Below are 22,479 nucleotides of genomic sequence, written 5' to 3'. Positions count from 1 at the left end.
TAACTCCGACCCAGGTCAGTTTAACCACATGACTTTCAGTTTACTGTGACATGTTGTGTGCTTCTGAGGGTAGTACTCACCTAAAATCTGTGTTTTGAGTATCCATCAACTCCTGCGTGCTTGGTTTCACTGAGCTTTAGAGCTCTCCTTCTAGGGGATGGTAGTCGGACGGGTGTTTGATAATCAAAACATATTTGTCTGGAGTATTCCTTCAAGGTTGCAAATGGAACTTTTACTGTGAACATTCTCAGCAGGCAGGCCAGTCGACATGCCAACCCATGTAGCAGATAGAAGTAATTCAATGAAGCATTCACTCCTTGCTCTCTGGAAGTCTGTTCAGTTTTGTTGACTTGTGCCCACAAGTGCCCTTTTCCTATATGGCATGAGTCAGATGAACAGTGGTGCAAAGTAAGCCTGAGGTGGCCAGTCACTTTCTCAAATCCGGTACAGGCAGGAAAATGTCACGGTGAGGTACAGATAGTGTTTTCGTTCTGTTGCGCACAGACAGAAAGGGGGAAAAGAGGTTTACTGCGTTTCTTTCTCTTTCTCAGTAACACTGACAGTGCTAACAAGACCCCCGAGACTTTGTACCATGATTTGGCACAAACGGTTTTAAAACTTGCAACAACAAAAAAAACAACGCATCATGTACTGGACTACACAGACTGACAATGCCAGTGGGTGGGAGTCAGGTCTCTTTTTATTGCTCACACTATCTGCCCATTCTGGGTGTCAGCATATGACTGCTTCTGTTGAAAAGTCAACTGTAAGCGCCGGATGCTGCAGGGCATTCTGGTTGTTGCTGTATCCCCATCCTGAGTTTTCCGCTTGCAGAACAGGTCCTGCAGAGTGTGTAATGGAGCTTAAAACAGAAGACAAACAAATGTGAGAGCAGAAAGACAACAGTTCCTGACCCGCATCAGGGCTCCGCATTCTTAGGATTGTGTTCATTGAGTTAACAATTTGTTATCCAAAGAAAAAACAAGTGATTGAAACACTATGGATGCTTTGTGGAACCAAGAAGTGACACTCTCCTCTCCATCTCACACTCCTCATGGTTTGAGAGTGGGCTCGCTTCACTTGGAGTGAGATATAAAAAAATGAGATGTACTTTTAAATTATTAATTTTTAACCAAGGGACATTAACATTCTATTCTTTGGCATTTGTTTTAAGACAGTTGGGCACCGTTTTGAGAAGCAGTGACAAGTTACAGGCTGTTTGAAGAGCAAAGAGATTTTTGACTGGTTGAGATGGAGAATGTGCTGTTCATCAACAATACATACTTTTCTGAAACTTCTGAGAGTAAGTAAAAGGAATGATTGGGCTTTGCAGCTAAAGCTTTACAGTAAATGTGCATTGATGGTAAGGTGTCATCCTATGATCGTCAGAGGCAGTTGCCATCTTACAGGCTTTAATGTTGGCTCAAAGCTAGCTTGTGAAGGCAGGGAAGCCTTTTTTCTTTGTGGCGAAAGAAGGAAGAAGGAAATGCCAGACATCACCAAGTATACAAGTTTTTGATATGGATGTTACCTCGTAAAATATTGCTCCTGAGCCGTCTCTGCGGAGTTCTGTGGCAATCTGTAAATAAGGAGACCAAAGGGGAGAAATGTCTAATCGTCCTTGAAAAGGATGTGCCACAGTTTTTTAATATCATCTGCTCTGATGCCCAGAGGTATTGCAGCAGGATGGGAGGAGTGGGGAGGTGTGTGTGGCAGGGGTGCTGTCGGTGCCGGGTGATGGGGCATTACTCTCGCGCCATTGACTTCATTACAGTCCCTCTCACATATCCATCTCTCACCCTCTCTAAATGCCCTTGCCAGCCTCTAATTCACTTAATTCCTTGATTATCAATTCTGACGGCATTCGGGCAGAAAGGTCAATACTTTGTGTGGCGTGTACCTGAACTTTAGAACACTCACGCAGAAATGAAGGAGCTGCCGTCATCAAAGCAGTGCCGAAAGGATAGGAACATGATGTATTGCAATCATGCCACTACCAGTTGGTTTCATTAAATTTTCACTGTCCATGCACTCACAGGCATATTGTAAGAGAACACACGGAAAAGTATGCATCAGCACACACAAGGACAGGGAAAAAAAGAGCATGAACACACCACATATGCAGTCATACGCTTGCTGCAAACACCCATTTCGCTCTCTCCTTTCTCTTTGCCCATCTCTTTGATGAGATCGAGGTTGCCATGCCGTGACTGAATGCGGCAGACGCACGAGCAAGTTTTTCCCCCTGAGGAGATGCGATCTAAATGGGAAAGCAACATGACAGCTTTGCTCTGAACGGCCACATAATCAAACACCACACCCACAGTTACACACCACCACTTCTGTTCAGCAGGCTTTCGACTCTCCGCTTCATGCATGCATAATGTACAGTACAATCTCCTGCGTCTGAAAATCCTGCATCTGTGGAAGAACGTCCTTTTGTCCTCGGCAACATCTGTTTTATTTTTCACCTTTATTTTCTATTGAGTTATTTGTTCAAGCATTTGTTTTCCCTGACTTTTTTTGAAAGTTTTAATTCTTGGAATTTATTTTTAGTCTTCTATACATTTTGAAAGAAAAGTATCAATTAAGCATACTGGGCATTTTGAGGTTTGGACAAAGCATGGCATTTAAAGTCTTCCGACTCCACTGACTGCTCCTGCATGGTGCTCCATCCACAGCAGCTTTATTGAGACACAATGTCACAGTCTGCTGGGCTTTTTTCCACTCCTGCTATTGCGGTGGTGTGTGAGCATCTCTCTCTGCTACATGTTTGAACTCATCTTTATGTGTGAAGTTGAGGTGTACGTGAGATTCTAATATAAGGGCTTGTTTTCACTCTCTGAATGTGCACTTTTGTGTGAAACATCAGTCCTTTCCTGTCAAAGATGTGCCCTTGTTGCACTGAAGCATCCTGGTTATTTTTCCTCTGTTTTGAATTAAAACTCTCCGTCTCTGGCTATATTTCATTGAGCAAATCCAATACTTTATAGATCATTAGAATGTGCAGTTCTAACCAATTAAAATGTTTAGTGAAGTGGGCTAAATGGTCACAGAGGCATAATCTGAGCCAGTGTGGCATGCCACAGCACTTTAATAAAACAGATTTCTTAGCTGTATCTTGCTGGATGATCTGTGTGAGTGATATAATCCATCATAAATCTGCAAGCTGCTGTCTAGAACAGAAAGGATTCAACTTGCTCTGTGTTCAGAAAAGCTGTCACTTCTGGTGAACGCATACAGTACTTGAGCATCTTGTTTAGTTTTGTGTACATAATATGTGTGTGGGTGTCGAGCGTGTGAGCGAGGCAGACGTAAAACAGACAAATGTGCCTATGTGTGTTTGAGAGAGAGCAAGATAGAGAGAGTCAGAAACTGTGTGACAGGTGGATGGTGTGTGTGTGTGTGCGTGTTTTTTTGCATTTGTGAATATGTATGATTGACGCAGACATGTAAAGAGTAAGGGCTGACAGTCTTAGCTGACAGTCAGAGCTGATAATCCCACACCAGCACACACACACACACACACAGAATGTTTTGCAAGAATAATAGAGTGGGATCTGTTACACTACATGCAAAGCACTACCCAGCCTCTGACAGCTTGGCTGGGCTGACTTGGCGGATTCATCTGAGCAGTTTGGCTTCACTTCCCCCTCTTGTTTCTTCTCTCCCCCTTTTTTCTTCATCAATCTCATTTAATCAGTCAATTCAACCTTAGAAGGATTCTGCCCACCTGGTCCCCTTTTCCGTCAAGTAAAAAACCAAAGTCTGAGCAATAATTGAAATGAGCTGTGGTTTATCAGTTTGGGTTTATATCAAGTATTATGGAAGAATAACAAGACACAGTATATTAGTTTGTTGTCACTTCGTGTTACTTAAAATTGGCAAGTGTATCCGTGGGTAGTGTGAATGGAACAATACTCGGGGCCTTATCTGACACACGGTGGAGAGCAGTGCAAAGCGCAGCACAACAGTCGTTGCTAGTTTCAGACAGACGCAGTTGTCATTTTGGTCTTAAATTGGAGGTGTGGTCAGGCACATTGTTGACACGTTGCCATGTTGAGGCAGAAGCTTGCGCCATTGACCAACAAAAACCTGGTCTAAAGTCAACAATGCAGTGTTTTCCTTCTAATTAAAGGGCTCATTATTAAGCTAGTAGGTTCACAATGGGCGTAGACTCTGCTTGTTACACACACAGGGATGGGCACCTGCACCTTCCTCCTCAGTTATCGGTGCAGTTGCTTATATGCAGTCAAATCAATTTTTTGATATGACAATATCTTTATGAATAGTTTCTGTCATATGCATTTAATGTGTTGGAACTCTGTTATGTTGTTCATTATGTACACATGACATCTCTGTGTCCATCCTGGGAGACATCTATTGCACTTCTGTCCATCCTGGGAGAGGGATCCCTCCTCTGTTGCTCTCCCTAAGGTTTCATCCATTTTATCTCCCCGTTAAAGGTTATTTTTTTTTGGGGGGGGGGGGTTTCCTGTACCGATGTGAGGGTCCCGGGACAGATGATGTCATATGTGTACAGATTGTAAAGCCCTCTGAGGCAAATTTGTGATTTGTGATTTTGGGCTATACAAAATAAATTGAATTGCTAAAAAATCTGTCCATATTCTTGTCACCATTTGCCAAAGAAAGAATCTTCTACAATCTATTACCTACACTGATGGCACAATCACAAATTGAGAGAATAATGGTCATCGGAGGAATATACCTTTGGATCCAAAGCTTCATGCAGCACTTCACCTCACACACAGGACAGATGATGTGCTGTGCTGATGCACATTGGCGTATTCTTTGTATGCGTTCATACAGTTTGGAGAGAAGGCTGTGTGTTTGTATCAGACTAAATGCACACACTCTCCCTGTCCAGGTGCTATGTGCCAGGCACTTCATTACCCTAGCTCTGCAGATGGACGCCGATGGAAACAGGCTTTTTGAGCTTCATTCTTTGTGACTTGTTGTTCATTAAAATCAAATTATGTGTCAGGAAGCATAACTTGTACGTGCTGTAGTGCAGTTATTGCTCAACAAGCTCTTCGTCTTGCATCAGTGCGTGTCTGTGTTTGTTTTACACAGTCTGCCAGGCCAGTTCTGCTCATTCTTGTTCATTCTGTGCATCTGATGGCTACATTTGTGACAAAGTTTTCACAAAGACACCCTCTGCAGAACAAGTGCTTCTTTGACAGGTATTTAGGTTTTTGTGATAGTGCTTCAGTTGACATCAGCAGAGCCTTTGCTTTACTTATTATCAATTCAAGACGACAGCTTGGTCTAATATAGGGCATAAGAAATAAAGATAAGAAATGAATCTATGGTTGCATATTGCTGTTATGAATTAAGAAATACGATTAGTTTGACATTATCTAGATTGAATCCCATAATGCATTGGCATCATGTCTCGCAACAGAGCAAATTAAAATAGTAGAAACTTTTGACTTTATTCTATTTACCTATTAGTTTGATTTGAAGAAGAGCATTACATTTTAGCCACTAAAATTTAATGATCTTAGCCACTTTGACATCTGTGTCCTGTGAAAAAACACCACAGCATTGTCCTCTTATAAACCAGGACTTAAGAGGGATCCTGTAGTGCTGACTGGCCTCCACTGGAGGATGAAGGGATGGGACCAGGGATACTGCTGCAGGAACCAATGGTTTTAAGAGTCCTACTTAGTCTCCTCTTGAGGTCTTTGTTACTAAAATCTTGATTACTTGCGGTTCAGTTTGTGTCCCTCTTAGTCTTTCTATTGTTGTTCTCCCAAACAACAATAGAAAGACTAATTGTTGTCTTCCTATTGTTGTCCTCCCAAATTTCTTCTCTTCATTGTACAGTCACACTTTTAGCATTTAGGCAACACTTTGACACAGGCTGACTTAGAAATATTGTATCAATTCATAAATAACCAACATTATAAAGGGATTGTCCCTTTTAAATTAGCAGGACCAATGATCATGTCAGTGTAATGTAAATAAAACGGGAAGAAAATAGGAGCAAAAAATAACAATTAACATGTGTGTGTGTGCGTGTGTGTACGTGACTATTATTGAAATGCCTCTGAGTTAATGAAGGATTTTTTCCGTATTTTCCTTCGCTTTCTGTGCTGACAGTCAGACTGCAGTTGATTATGCAATCCATTTACAGTGAGGGGGTCATTGGTCATACACTAGTCTAGCTGGTAACCTGTGTGTGTGTGTGTGTGTGTGTGTGTGTGTGTGTGTGTGTGTGTGTGTGCAATTGAGGAGAGGAGGCAATGAGCTGGCATACAGTCAAGAGACAAGTCATTGCCTTGGCCAAAACACCTGCTGCTGCAGTTGTAAACACACACCCACACAGTTTTTCTAATCAGTCACTTAGAAATTGTAACATTACCTGCTACATCTGCAGCTTGAGAAGCGGCGTACAAATGTAATTGCCTTTGATTCTAGCCACAGCTCTGCCATTATTGAATTAGCCAGCACTGGCTAGCTTGAATTACTACCAATGTTATCACATGGCCCCAGGTGAGCAAGATATAAAGAGAAAATCAGACATGACATCTCCTCCATCATTAATAGAGTTGCCTCCTCTGCTCTTCTTCTCATCGACAACATATCGACTGCTGATGAGGGAGAGAATTGATCTCCTCTCTCGCTTACTCACTCCGAGAGGTTATTTAACATGGGCAGTGAGCAAAAGGCAATCAAAGGAAATGGGTGATAGACAAATGATGGGGAACAAAGAGAACGAGAGGTGCAAGGGAATTAAGTGATCCAATGGGAAGTAGAGTGGTCTCTAATTGGAGGCATGTGGGGGCTCTGAGGTAATCAAGGAGTAGAAAAACTGACTGCACTTCAGATAAAACTATTAGCAGCTTCTGACACCAGCGTGGGATGAGTGCAGGGGATGCAGAAACCGGAACTGTGAACTGATTCAGTAATGTCCATTGCTACCTTGCTTCATGGTGGCGTACTGTATATTATGTTCACACTGGAAAGCATTTTGCACATCAACACCTTCAGACATGTCAATGAAAACGACAAAGTAGCGCAAAGTCACAGATTGTGTCACATTTTGCAAGTTCTCCAACGAGGCCAGAGCAGCTGTCCTTATTTATGACCTCTGCATGCAGCTGTGACTATTTATTGCACGTCTAGACTGTAAAGCATCATTGGCAGTAATATCGCATTGATTATCATCATCATCAACAATCTGAAATGATTGGTTTAGTTTATCGCGCTTCTATCAAAACAAAATGCTCACAAATTGCTTCACAACAAAGCATAAAATGGAAAGAGCATGAATTCAGGAAAATACAATGATGTCCCTGTTGTAAATAAGACAAAATCAAAATGTATCATGCTACCCTCCTTGATCTATTGGAAACACCTACATATTGATTGTTAATCATTAAAACAGTATGGATTTTCTACGTGAAGGCCGTGTGTTTTTTTTTTAAGTGAAATGGTGATTAAGATCTGTGTGGCACAAACTGTTCCGGCTAATGGCTCTACTGGCAATATATATCTGCCTTGCACACAGCAGTCATAGAGTCAGAACATATCGACAACCGAGAGGCAAAACAATCTGTGAGATCCATCGCTGTGTGTGTGTATGATGAACGACGCAAAGCATTTCAAAATCAATCAGGATTTTAAACGTGTTCTAGTGCGCCACCAGCTTTATTGAGAGTCCATTTCAACATTGATGACATTTTTATTTTCTCTGCTTTCCTTGCACCTTGATATTCATGACATGTCTTCAGAAAATGCCCTAACAGGGAATCATTGGGTCTTGTCAGCCAGCAGGAAAGTTAGACCATCAAAGATAATTGCATGCTAATGTTCAATAAGCCTTGTAAGTCGCTGCAGATAAGTGTGGCTGCCAAACAGCCTTGCCAGGGGAAAGCACATCTAATCCCTTGGCTGTGGCCAGGGAAAATTAATACTAAGCTCCTTTGGTCAGCCACTTCCAGTGTGGTGTTAGAAACAATTACAGAACGGCCCACCAGAGCACAATTAATGAATAGCTGAGGAGCTGCCCAGATGTACACATTATAACAAAAATGCATCTACCCGCTTGCTGTACAAACAATTAAGAAATGTAGGGAAGGAGTAGAAGTGGGCCGTCTGTTCGAGTTCACTGGACATGGAGTTTATGCAGAGGGACCCTGTTCATCATTTCCACCCCTCCACTCTGCTGTGTCCTCTCTTTACATGGTGGCCTGTTCCTATATGATAGTTAATTCAAATGTGCCACAAAGTAGACCAGGCATAAAAACCCATGATTAAAACTAGATAGATGGACTCATCTGCTCTTTTACAGTGATTCTTTAATTCTGACAAAAAGACAAAAACACCTGGGAATAAGGTGGGCTTGATTAAAGCATGTGTGATCTTATCAGTTTTGAAGTCACATTTTTTTTTTAAATGTTTGTTGCAATGTGCTTCCAAGATAACAGTATGCATAATGATATTAACAGGATATTACAAAGCAAGGAGTAACAATAGGAAACTGAACACAAACACACAAACAAGTGTGAATCAGAAATGAATCAGGGAATTTAAAAAAGGCAGCGTCTTACGAGTGATGTTGTTTTGACATTTCAGAACTGGGTACTGCTTATTTTAACCACTGCATTATAAATAATGGCAACGACAAAAGGACACATTTAAATACACGAAAGAAACAGTGAATACTAGCGAATAATTCAAACTCACTTCCCTCAGTTGGACCTCTCATCTTATTCACCATTCACTTGCTGTGTGAACATGTGACTTTGTTTTCTACAGTAAAACTTTAATTGAAAGCCAAGTTAGACGCATAGTCCCTTTAACTCTCCGTTTGTGGCTACACGTTTGGACGAATAAGTGCAGGTCTCAGATGCTGGGTGACTTGTCAATGTAGTCAAAACTCTCGTGCTGCCTCTGTCTCTCTCTCTCTCTCTCTCTCTCTCTCTCTCTCTCTCTCTCTCTCTCTCCACCACATACACACAGATAACACGTAAGACATTCTAACTATATTGGATTTATCACGGACGTATACATTTTTGACAAATTCCCCTCAAAATTCAGAGTATTGTACCAATTCTACGAGTTGAATCGGTTCATCTTTACACCCCTAATGGACATGCTAGACGGATTCGCTATGATTCTCAATTCAATTGTACGGAAACCATGAGCATCATGGTAATGATGATGGTAATTGAAGCAGTCATAAAGTCATTGTTAATTGTTAATATTCCTTTAAACCATAAGACTCCACCGATCAACTGAATCAAACTTTGTTCATCAAATACATTTTAACTGACATAAACTGCACTGTGTTGTCCTTGCTGGCTACAAAATAAATACTGTCTTTTTTACCCTTTTCCTTTTTGGTGTGCCAAATAGTCTCGTCACTTTTGAGAGGATAAAGAGAGGTGCTGTGTTTTGTGCATAAGGACTTAAAGGCCATGCAGTCCCATGTAGTCTTCACCAAATATAGGTCAGTCGAGTTTAGTGATTAAAGCAAATAATTACAGCTTTATGGTATGTTATGTGCCGGTCACCCCTTGATGTGTTTTTGGACCTCTGATAGAGGGTGATGAAAGTTATGGATTTCTTACTTGTGCGAGGTACGCCAAAAGTCCAGTCACTGTCTCCAAAGAAAAACGTTCCTACTCCTGTGTCTTATATGTAATATTTAATAGTGGGTGTTAGTATGGGATTAAAAATTAAGATAGCATATAAATTGGTGGTGACAACATGTCTTTCTAACTTTATCTTTCAATGTAAGCCATCTTTTCCCTCTGTCTGTTTTCTCTCTCACCGTCCTTTCCTGCACACACACTTAAAAACACATACTGGATAATACAACATACATGTGATCACACACGCCAAACGACTGCACTCTCCATTTTGCCTGACCACTGCAGCTCTCTGTCACTTGGTAATGTATTGCTGAGGCTGATATTGCACAACAAGATGTATTTGCTCTGTCCTCTAATAAGAACATAGATTACAAGCAACACTGAATTCACTATCTGCATCCCAGCTGAGTGCTTGGACTGCTGGTGTGTTAGCTTATATCTTTTTAAGCGTCAGCGCCTGGCTATTTACATTCATCCGCTAAGCCTTAAAACAAATTATAATCGATCTGTGGCCTGATGAAAAGGGTGGTCCCGCTGCAAATTAAAAAGTAATGCCAGGTGACAAGGAAAGCAGAATCGCAATCGGCTCCTCTGTCTGTTTGGTCCAGTAAAAAAAAGCACGATAACCGGTTTATGTAAAATGCATAAGCAGTCTAAGACACATACTACACTCTTTTCAGCTAAAGTCTGGCCAGAGATCTGTGTCGCATGCCATTGTCTGTCACTGTGGCGGGAAAAAAAGTATTTCAAAAAGTGCAGAAAACAACATTCAAACTATTAGATGTACAATTAATCACACATTTGTTTTTCAGTGAATCTAACTAAGTTGCATTAGGTATTACAATACATAGCCTAAATTAATAACAACTGTGCGTGTCATCTTATCTCTCACTTTTTAAACTTTGTAACTCAAGGGGAAAGTAAATCTTTGTATTGTATCATTACGGTAGCATAACTGCAACCACAATTACAATCTTTTGAAAATACAAAAATGTCAGTTATTAAGATGATTTTGTTTTATTTCTATATTACGTTACATTCAAAAATATATATAAAAAGTATGGACATTCAAATATAACCCCAACCTAGAAAGCCTACTCTTTAAAATTCTGTGCTGGAGGTTAGGCTGCCTTAAACAAGTTGGATGTCTGTGTTCTCATAGGCTTCAGCCCCAAGCGATGCCTCAAGGTAGCTGGATTTACTGAAATGCATTGCACACAGAAGTTCAAACAGAACCTTGCAGAACCTGTACTTTGAAATGTGAGGTAGTTTGGCGTTAAGACACTGGTCTCGGTATATATAAAAAAAAAAGAAAAAAAATTTGAATCCTCTTATAAAACCTCTTTGTAAATCTCTTGATAGTGTGTGTTGACCACAGAGGTACCTAGAACCAATGAGCAACAGTAATGCACCCAGACAATGAAATGCCTCCAGCAGTCTTCTTTTTATCTTGATGCCTCACACGTAAACATCCAGCCTGTCTGCTCGTCAGTGTGTCCCGGCGTCTTAATGGAATAAATTATCTCACCGCGTTGACAGCTTTAGACATGTCTGTTGCATGTGACATGCAGTTCCCTGAATGACAAACAGTGTCACATCTGACAGGCTGAGAAAAGACAGATACCCGGAGATGTCTGCTTGTTGAATGAGACATGTATTCTAGCTGCAAAATAAGTATAATACATTTTTGGTGCGCAGAGTTGCCAGATTTTCTTTTCTTCCTCTTCTTTATGAGGGGAACTCTTTGTTCATCCTCTAATTGTAGGAGGGCTCCTTCTGAAATGTTTTGACATTGACTGGAGTATGACAAACGTGACAGAAAACACTCAAATTTAAAAACTTAACAGAAAGTTCAGATCATTTCAATAGAAGATTTAAACTGATGAAGAGCTTCATCTGGAGATTTTGTTCTGTTGGGTGGAGAAAATGAAGCCTTTATACATATGGGGAATCTATATATTTGTATGCAAGGTGCTGAGGTAGTGATGTTTAAGTAGACCTACGCAGTTATCAGTATAGCAGACAAGTGATGTTGAAGTCCCTCTCCCCAATAAGTGACCATTGTGATGTTGCCAAGGCGCAAACATCACAAGCAGAAGGAAAAAACTATATCTCGTCGTCCTCAAACATGTTGTATTTCTTAAACGTGTGATTAATGCCAGGGTTTATTTGCCTTGCCTAACATCTTTAAATAACTTCAAAATCATCCAATGAACTGATTTGGAATGTTACCAAATGATTGCTTCGACAAATTCTAGTTCTGGTTAAATCCTGTCGCCATTGAATGAGTCTTTGAATTTTCCGTAATATTTATCCGTATGATTTCGATTTCATTTCATTTTCTGTCTTGATGTTACACGGCCCGATGAGCTCTCTCCTGCCTGGTAAGCTTTCTGTAAACATTTTATGTTGCAAGGAAATTGACTCACACAGAGAAACACATATGCTCCCAGGCACATGTACAATAAACACAGAAACATACACACACATGCATCCATTCCACCTGTGGAAAGCCCCAGGTCCGCAAGACTGCTAAAAAGTCATTTCCTGGGTAAGCGTGCGAGGCAATTCCGTCGCAGCGAGGAGGAAAAAAGGCTATTTTTAATGGGGAAAAATGGGAGGCAGGGGAAGAGTTAGCAGTAGCAGCCAGGATAATTGATGGCAACTGTTTGGGTACAATATTAAGATTCATGGGTAGGACCACACATGGGGGCTGGAAACCGGGATGCACTGGAGGCATGAAGGATATGAAGCAACACTTTGACTGGCCTGCTGGCTTAACTGATAGTGTTGTCCCAGATGCTTTGTAAAAAAGAAAAACTATCAGAACGGATTTCACTCACTCCTAGAATGGGGGCTAGAATGGATTCCAACACCTGGGCCTGAATTACGGAAGAGAGAGAGAGAGAGAGAGAGAGAGAGAGAGAGAGCGAGAGAGAGAGAGAGAGAGAGAGAGAGAGAGAGAGAGAGAGAGAGAGAGAGAGAGAGAGAGAGAGAGAGAGAGAGAGAGATGGAAAGGAGGAAGTGGTGGAAGGCCAGAGGCGAGAGAAGCTGCATTGCAGATGGAAGGTCAGTGATTCCTATCTCCAGACTTGTTGGAAAAAAATGTATTGTGAGAAAAGTATGGGAGTTGCACTGCCCAACAACTACCCTTGAGGAGCCTTATAGCAGTGTGCTTAACACACAGCTGCCCCCGTGGAGCTGTTCAGTGGCAAAACAGTAGCAGATACTGCTCCTGCTGTGAATGTGACTGTGTATGAATGTGAAGTAAGGAGTTGTAGAGAAAGTGCATGAAGTTAAGACTTTTCCTGGATACAGCAGCTTGTGTTTCAACAAAATGTAGTCGGTTTAGATAGAATACCGTTTGCGTTCGCCGGCCGGCGTTTGCGTTATTTCGGACATTTGATTCTCTGTTTGAATCAGTAGGGAACAGCTAACTGCTGTTGTTTCCCCGCTAAGCTAGTTAGCTTAGCCTCCCTAAACACACGTCGGGCCTCAGCTGTTTTTTGTTATTGTTCCGGGTTCAAAAGGTCACACATCCCGTTGTCTGTTGTGAGCGCAGTCCACCGAAAACATATTTCCCACAATTTAAGCTTCTGCATTTTCCAAATACACTAGTATTATTCAAACGTATTGTTTGGTTCGTAAGCCTCGTACCAAATGGTTTAATACGAATACCTGTATTATTACACCAATAGAAACAAATAACCATCCCTCAGTAGAATAGCACAGAAGGCCCAGGTATAAAATGCATGGCCCGCCACTGACCCCCGGTCTATATCCTACCCACTAAACTGATAGGGATTAATAATACAGTGTGACTAGTTGAGAATATAAATGAAGTTGTGCACTAAATCCTTAAATAAAAAAAGATCGAAATTGAAGGAGATGGAAAAATAGGGGTCAAAACTGAAAGGAGATGAGAGGAGACAAAGTCAGATGTTAAAAGTTGTGCATGTAATATTTTAACATCAACGAGTCTTTACTGTAGTTTCTGTAATAAAATTAAACCATTTGTGAGAACACTGGCTTTTGGATTGAACCCTGCATTTTACATTCTGTGCCACTCATACGATTTGGCAAAAATATTGCTTTATAAAGGAAAATAAATAGGAAGAAGTTGCTCTTCTAAAAGTCAAAAATAATTATCCCTTAAAGCCATCGGCACAGGCTTTTGCTTGTGAGATAAGTATAGATAGGCAGATTGTTACAAGAGTTTGAACACAGGGCCGATGCTTTAATTCTAAAGTGAGTATGTTTGTCTGTGAGTATGTTTGTGTGTGTAGTTTGACAATGTTTGTAAGTGTGTGTTAAGTTAAAGGTAATTTTCTTTCCTTTTATATTTCTTAGCCTTCTGTCGATGTAAGGCACCCAGAGGTATCGTTTAGTTCTGCTTTCCCATGATTTATGTGGACGCCCGTGAGTCTAAATCGTAAAAAAAAAACTAAAACAAATTTGATCTCTAAATAGCTGCATTGTGTATGTGTGCATGATTGCCCCCTAAGGTCCAGTCAAGTTTGTCAGCAGGTTGCTGGAAAAAGAATAGCTCACAGCCACCACACATAGACCAAGTATTCTCTCTCTTTCACACACATGCACAAGTGTGCACACTTGCACACCAATTTAGGATGTGAGCTGATCGTTTGACCCCATTGCTCAGCCTATCTACAGTCTCTCTTTTGCAGACTACTGGAATATGAACCACCTCAGGGGTTTACTGTTTCTACTATTAGCATATAAAGAGCATACATTTAATTCCACCTTGTGTTACCAAGGAGCTTCTGAGACTGCAAGAGCAAAGGCAAAGCCTCCCTGGGAAAACTTAAAAACTGTCTGTGATCGGAGAGGCTATGCCTGAAGCTCAAGGAAAGTCAGTCTGCCATCTAATACAGTATTCATATGCATAGCCTCGAATGCACATGTGCAGATACGTGCACAGACACACACACACACACACACACACATGCATTCACTGTACAGTGCTTGCACACACAAACATTTCAGTCTAAAACTGGTTTATTAACATGTGGAGTGCAAATCACTCTTCTGTTGGGATTTTTGACACAGGCTGTGTGACTTTCCAGATCCTCTGTTGTCTTCATTGTGATCTCCTGAAGTTGTAATAAACCAACCAAAAAGCCAGACTGAAAAGCTGACTGTATTTAGATTTCCTGTGGTACTGTATTGATTAATATAGGCGTTGAGAAACATGCTGGCAAAACCATAATTGAGCATACTTGATTAATGTTTCAAAACTAAAAAAAAGATACTTTCTAGTCTCTAAGGAGAATTAAGTCCAACCATGTTTTAGTAAAGATGATCCAAAGCATAATGTCCTAGTAACCCTGGTCTACCATTCATCCTACGGTGTTAACACTGCGAGCAACACCACCAAAGTCAGCTGTGAGGTTCTCGTTGTAGTTGGCTGAGCTGTAAGAGCTCTCTCAGCAAGTCGTAGTGAGAGAAGCTGGCATGCCAAACTTCCTGGCATGATGTTTAATAAAAATACTTGGCAGTAAAATTTCAGGAGGAGGGAATACAGGTGCCTGACAAGAGGGTCAACAATTGCTCACTGGGCAACAAGCTAAACTTGTCATGAAGCTGCTTACTGAGAGGCATGATCAGCTCCATCATCGAGGAGGTTAAATGGACTCTATCATGCACACCAAAAGTGTTGGGCGTACCTTTAGAGCACCATCCAGAGCCACTCTGGAAGGTCCTTCATTGCTTGCTTCAAACTTTGCTGGAGGAGACAACGATTCCTCCATCCAAAGAATATGTCCACCCACTTCCTTGATCATGAGGGCTCTGGAGAAAATGATGAAGGTGCTTTTGGTGCTATTTAGTTTTAAAATGCACCATAAATGATAAGTGTCATATTGTCAGCATCTCAATTAAGTAGCACAATTGGTATAATGTTTGACATATGATTGAGATACTCCACCCTTCATCTTCTCATCGACATAACTCAACAGTTCAACCCTCTCTTCTTCCTTCCTCCTACTATCATTGATATCAATTCAAAATCACACAATGGGAGGAATCTAAGGCTCCACAATGCATGTTGAACAACACCTTCTGTCATCCCTGCTATTACCACATATCTAGCTAAATCAATTTATATGATTTGATAATAAAAAAAATAATGATTTCAAGTCCACGGTGTTTACGTTACAGGCTCTGCTGCATCTTTAGCCAGCAGTTTCACTACGGTTTGTACTTTAATACTTTAAGACTTTTACACTTTTTAAAACTCACATTGCTGACGACTGCCAAAGAGCATTAAAAACAGGCTATAGTGCTTTTACCAGAAAGGCTAATTAATCTAAAATCAATTAAGTAGAATCATAAACAAAGAGTAAAACATGCAAAGTAAACTGTTTTCTTTAAATTTATTTAGCCTGGTCAATACACTTCTGTGTTTGGAGGGTAAGTCAAAACTGAGGGTCTTACTTGCACATGTGGACACAGCATACTCACACACATCCATGCATGTACTGGCCAGTGTAGGGTCCAAAAGGCTTTTCACTAGACCTACTGTCAGAAGTGCATTCAGTCAAGGAGAAGCAGCAAGAGCATTTGGGGTAATGAGGTGTATGTCGGTGTCAGCCAATCACTCCCCTGTGACTTGGATATATTTCTCTTGTCTGGAGACAAGTTTAAATCTTACAGAGCTACAGAGAGCACGATGGTGTGAGAATAAATGGATAGGGTGCAGCCATTCAAACTTTCTAGGCTTTGGACTGACCGGTTTCCCCACAGTAAATACAGAAACAAATGAAAAAATTTTGGGAACTCCCTGGACCACTGAATTAAACATACGATGTGTTCAAATAAAGACATACAATTTGAAATTCCATCTTGAGTTTGTCCACAAAAATATTAGATATTTTCTGAATTGTCATATCCAAATATATGAAGTATGCATACCGAGCTACACTTTGTTACATGGCAGTTCATTTATTTCTTTAATAGCAACAGTAACCAACATCAGCACTGACAACAAACATAACACACAGACAGACAGACATATAGGTTACAGTTGTGTTTTATTAGCGGCCTGATTACTGTTTGCATGCTTCCATTTAAAACCTCCACTCCCTCCATCTTGTTTTCCCTCCGGCAACACCGGGCTTTCTCAGCGACAGCTATAGTATCACTGAGCTCTCGGTCACACCAAACATCAGAGAGAATGAATGAGAGTGTAAATAGCTATTTAGATTGACAAAAAAGTAATATTTCTAACTAAAAAAGATGTTCGAAATGGACTGAAGTTCAATACAGGGATGTTATGGAAGGTAAATACATGTTTACCCACTTCCCGCAGAGTGCTTATGCATATATTTACATGCGTTATACTCTGTTTTTAGAAATCTCATATTGCTTTTTATTTCCCCTGTGTTGTTAGGTCTTTTATACTCACAGTTCTAATAGAGTAGAGCCCTGCTGACGAGAGCCTGCTGCAGGAATGAGGGTTAATGAGGACGGTGAGACTAAACAATACCGTAGATGTACTGATCATATACCCATGGACCAATTGTTAGTCAAATTTGAAATATATCAGATACATGTACTGTAGTCAATCTGTTAGCAAAAGGGTGCACGCAGGCAGCTGCAAGCATTCCTCTACTGAAAACTCCCACACGGTTTTGGTCCTGTGTGCACCAGCGATGGGATGAATGCTAATTTATGGTCGACCATATGGAGACAGCGACAGCGTTGTTGGTAGGTGACCAGAGCTCAGAGGGCAGTGAGAGGTTAGCGCTACTGGGCCGTGCCGTCATCACGAACACTCATCTAGTTACTGTTTCTGATGCTTATTAAGCCGCTCAGCAGATGGACAATAATCTGGGCCATGACTACCATCAGAAGCAGTGGCTTGCAACTCATACTTAGCCAGAAAAGCTCATCTGGGGGACATTACGGGACAAAGGACAGCTCTGACCTCAAATGTAACACTTTTTATTTTCGATGACAGAAAACGTAGTAATTTGTGTCCTGTGAGAGGCAGTGTTTGAGTGCAACTTCTACAAGGTCCCCCCTGTTTATTCAAGGCACGTTAGCCAAGCTCAGCTATTGACAGTGTTTACTTATGGAAGTGACATTTGCAACTTTATTTAATTCAGTCAGTTACTGGCTATTGGGATGACCTTTTGCCGGCTTCCCTGGCAGGAGCCTATGAACCTCTGAGACTCACCAGCTTTATAGGCATTCAATAATCACACAAGGCACTATTGATGAAGTTGTTGTGTGCACTACCTATGAAATGACTTTGGCAAGGAGCAGGAACCACAGCAGTGGAGTGCCAACTTAATCCTGATGAGGATATTTATAAGAAAAAAAAATGGATGAAAATGAGGCTCAGGGGCTTTTCAGTCTGCGCAAACATTTAAACGTTTTTTTTTCTTCTGTTTTGTGTTTTATGTAGAGAGCTCACTGTTTGCATTCCCTCTATATCTGTCAGTGACACTGCGATTGTGTCAGAGACCGTGATAGATGCATTCTGGTCTTGTCTGGTGGTTGTCTGTTGGAGACACATGGCGGCTGCATGAAAGCCATTTAAAACCAGCTACCAACCCATCTGTCCCTCAGAAAGTTTGTGACTGACTTGTGAGAGAAGGATAAATGGATGCAGAATAGAGAAAGAGAGAGTTTATTTTCTTTGTCATATTCAATGGAGATAAGGCTGGCTTCTGTCTGTCTGTGCCCACTAACACGTGGTACGTGTATATTACAATATGTTTGTTCTAGTAATGAGGGGATAAACAAGTAATGAGGGGATAAACAAGCTTACTCACAATCTCACTGCCTATTTTAAAGCATTGCGGAACAAAACTAAACTAAATTCCCTTCTAGACCATACAAATTGATCCAGATATGAATATCCACCCATCAACTTATAATCTTCTCATTAATTACATTTATTGGAAAATCCTGAATTATTATGATTCATTGCCTTAATCCCTCACTTCTGAGATGAAATTCCCTGCAAATAAATTAAATCAATTTACTCACACTGGCAAAAATATACGTTCTATATGGAATAGAGAGAATGAACCTCATTGGCTTTCTCTGCTTTAAGTGTGCCCGGGACTGAAATCCATCAAACCGATGAGATGGATTCTGTTTTATTGAGCGGCCGTAAGTTTTTAAACAATGTGAAGATTCATCTGTTCTCGCAGTCTATTCCCGCATCATAGGCAGTATGTTAAACAGTCGACAACTCAGTTTCTTATAGCATCTCCTCCTGGGTAGGCAGGCTGCACCAACATAAAGAGCAGAGGCTGTGTTTTCTACAACCTTTACTGTAATGCACAGGCTCAGGTGTTACATATTGAGCATGAAGACAAACTGATTTGATCATGCAGTGAGAGAGGGGAGCTACATTCTGAGGTCTATTATTTACGGCCGGCCCATGCTCATACACATGCAGACGTATCACCAGAATGATCACCGACAGCTCTGCAACAGTTCACACTTCCTATACGCTACATGCTGCTGCACAGATGGTTTTGTTGTGGTTCACTGGGCAGTCAGCGCCTTCTCAGGCTCATGCAGAGCTATAGGATTTCATAGTGTTTCATTAGACAACACTAATGGAGAGAAAAACAAAAGCCTTTAGATTTCCCATCCAGACAGGTTTCCAAAGTCAGCAGGCTTCCTGAATGCACGCTTGAGGAAGCATATTGGTATAAATTCCACCAGACGCCGCATGCCACAATGCCCCATTCCTCTGATCTCGGTACCCTGCCCCAAGGGTGCAATAACAGTTTATTACACCTATCCTCGCTTTATGACCCCCACCTCACCCTCCGCCCTTCTCCCCTGAAGCCTACGCTAACTGTTATTGAAAACACCCAGGACTGTCATATATCATTCCTTAGTAGCACGTTATGCTATGTGCAACCTGGCTAATCACCACGAGATTGTACGGGTATTGTCCAGGTCACAATGGAATAGTTCCACTTATCTGATATCTGCTTAGATGTGGAAGTGTTTGAACACAATTCCATTTGTCATTACAGCTTGTATTGCCTTGAGGCTAAATCCTCTTTTCCCCATACGTGTCTGTGGTGTATTGATGGGGAGTAAGTAGGAACTAGAATTGAAAAATTTGCCACAGACTGACTGTATGGAGATAAAGGGTAAATGAGTTTGGCTTAGTTTATTGCTTATTGCTTACCCCCTATTGAATTTAGGGGGTATATGGTATAAAAAGGGAAAGTTTAATGTATATTATAGGGTATGTAAGGGATATTGGATTAAAATGCAAAGCGTCAGTAAAGATCTTTCAGGGTGAAGGTGTTCAGAGAGAGAGAGGTAACCGCTCATGGGTGACAGTGTGACAAGACTCAGGGAAGGACCTGCCACCCCTCCTTCACACCAATGGCTCCTCTGTCATCCAGAGGGTGCAGGTAGAAGAAACCACACCGCGCATGGCAATGCAAATTAAACTACACTATTATGCTTCGAAAGAACAAATGTCAGTGTCTACGTCTTAAAGTTGGCTGCAATTCAGCGGCTTTACAAAATAAGCTTGGATTAATAGAGTCGGGGCACATAATGCTGTCAACGTGGCTTGTGTTTTAAGTCCAGAAGGACACTTTCAATGTAGGCTTCAATCTAATCTCGGTCGATTGCAGGGGGTTGTTGGGGGATTGTTGTTTTGGTGTTTACACAAAGCTGTTTTTTTAGATTGATGTGCTTTTTTTTTTCGCCATCTAAATCTATGCACATATACGTATATGTATGTGCGTCTTCATGCTAGAGTGGGCAGCAACCGCTGATTGGACAGATTGTGTCGTCATGAGGTTTGGGTGGGGGGCTGGGGGGGGGGGGGGGGGTTTTGGAAATGGGTGTTTTGGAAATGGGTCTGTTTAATTACTTGTGAAATGAGCAGCACAGCTAGCAGCTGAAGCGCTTCCATGTACTCTGTGTGCCCCAATGGGTGATATGAGGTGTGGTTAGGGTGCAGTGAGGTCCAGTGACTTTCTGGTTTTACATGACCAGGCCGGTTGAACAGGTGCTACAGCTCACTGTCCATGGGCTCCTGTTTACACTACATTGTCTCTGATGATTATTGCACCAAGTCTGGCATATAAAAACACAAACCAGCTTTTTTGTATATAAAATCCCTTCAGTTGCTGTTCATTAATTTAGATATGATAGGAAAATCATATCAAGGTTACCAGTACTGCAGTTTGTACAACATTCAAGCTTTTTTCCCAGTGAAAATTGAGAAAAATAGAGTTGCACCCTGTCTGTCTATCTGTGTGTGTGTGTGTGTGTGTGTGTGTGTGTGTGTGTGTGTGTGTGTGTGTGTGTGTGTGTGTGTGTGTGTGTGTGTGTGTGTATTTGTTTTCTAAATTGAACTCTGCTGTAGTAACACTTATCCCTCTGTGCCCTTATTTCCCTAGTATGTGCTGGTACAGAGAACAAGCTGAGCACCCTGTCGGACCTGGAGCAGCAGTATCGCACCTTGAGGAAATACTACGAGAACTGTGAAGTTGTAATGGGCAACCTTGAGATCACAAGCATCGACCGCAGTCGGGACCTCACCTTCCTCAGAGTAAGGACAACACAAAAGAATACAGGAAACTGGTTGTGAATTGAACTTGTACATGCCCAACATTCTTGACTTGTCAGGCTGGTGATTGGATGATTCAGAGCATATGTATTGCCTCCACACGGCTCTCAACATGGAGACAGCTTAGCTAGCAGCTAATAGTGCTAACAGCACAAACAGTGCAAACAACTGAAACAGTGCTAATAGAAGCTAATAGAGTTTACCTGAGAGGGAACCGGAGGGCGGGTTCTACACTCCTGCGATTACTTTATGACTTGGGACAGCATTATCAGTGGTAACCTCTGTATGAGCACAGAGCGGCAGCACTTAGCTAGCCAGATGGAGACAATGAATAGAGAGACTCACATACACTAAAGTGTATAGCCTGGCTATAAATACATGGCACAGAGAAACTTAGGTTACAACAAACCGAGAATACTTAAGATTAACCATCCAAACATCCACTTCTCGCATCGTTCATAGAGTAAAAAGTTTAAAATTTGAACTTTTTACTCACTCTTTTCATGTGACCTTGTTGCCGAAAGAATGCCCTGTGCTTGGATCCTTTTCAACCAATCAGCGCTCAGATTAGTGTCTACATTGTCAATGATAAGAAGCGAGGAATTTTTGCTCTAATCGGGGGTAATCAGACTTCCTCCCTCCTCAGAGTGTCTAACTGATTGTACGCTCACACCATTGTGATCTGAGGCAGAGAATAATCACAACCCAAATAACTTGATCTGTCTAATCTCCTTTTTGATTAAACGTGATTCACAGACAGAGAAGGAAAAGTGCTGTTGCACTCAACATGAATTCCCGCCTTTCAGAACAGTTTGAGATATTTTGAGAGGTACAGGTGCATGTGACACATGGTAATCTGCATTTCAGCAGTCTGTAGGCAGCAGTGTGATGTAGTAAATGAATGAGAGGAGGCTGAGGCGACTAGTTGTTCTGTGATGCTGAGGAAGTACAGTTGAGGTGGATTTTTCCTGCATGAATGCTTACTTACCTCCATTTTGGTTTGATGGACACATGCATTCATATACAAACAGGCTGCCAGAGCAGTACTAGTGTGGTCATGAGAGGTCAGAAGGAGTTACTGTTGTGAAATCTGCAGGAGAGAGAAATAAAAACTGGCTGTTTGTTTCTTTTGGTGAACTCAGCTGCTATTGTTGACCTTTGTTGGCTTTCCGCTTCTCAAGAACACCACCCTAGACCATTCTGCCTGCACTCTGTTCAGCTAATGCCATCCAACTCCAATTGATTCTAGTCTTTCTGGGGGGGGGG

The 22,479-nt window shown here is 41.4% G+C and overlaps 1 protein-coding gene across 5 annotated transcripts in view; it reads left to right on the top strand.

Moving 5' to 3' along the window:
• The window catches only part of erbb4b (erb-b2 receptor tyrosine kinase 4b), a 272,516-nt gene that overhangs the window by 112,042 nt on the left and 137,995 nt on the right, over positions 1 to 22,479 (top strand). For all 5 annotated transcript variants that reach the window (XM_031858651.1, XM_031858650.1, XM_031858649.1 and 2 more), the window contains one exon: positions 21,044 to 21,195. In XM_031858651.1, the coding sequence (XP_031714511.1) occupies positions 21,044 to 21,195 (152 nt within the window). The remainder of the gene's footprint in view (positions 1 to 21,043; positions 21,196 to 22,479) is intronic.

This window comes from Anarrhichthys ocellatus, unplaced genomic scaffold (assembly GCF_004355925.1).
Source record: "Anarrhichthys ocellatus isolate YVR2014 unplaced genomic scaffold, GSC_Weel_1.0 scaffold20, whole genome shotgun sequence".
In the NCBI taxonomy this organism is placed as follows: Eukaryota; Metazoa; Chordata; class Actinopteri; order Perciformes; family Anarhichadidae; genus Anarrhichthys; species Anarrhichthys ocellatus.
The sequence above is the reverse complement of the archived record's forward strand: the minus strand, read 5'-3'. Positions and strand labels throughout refer to the sequence as shown.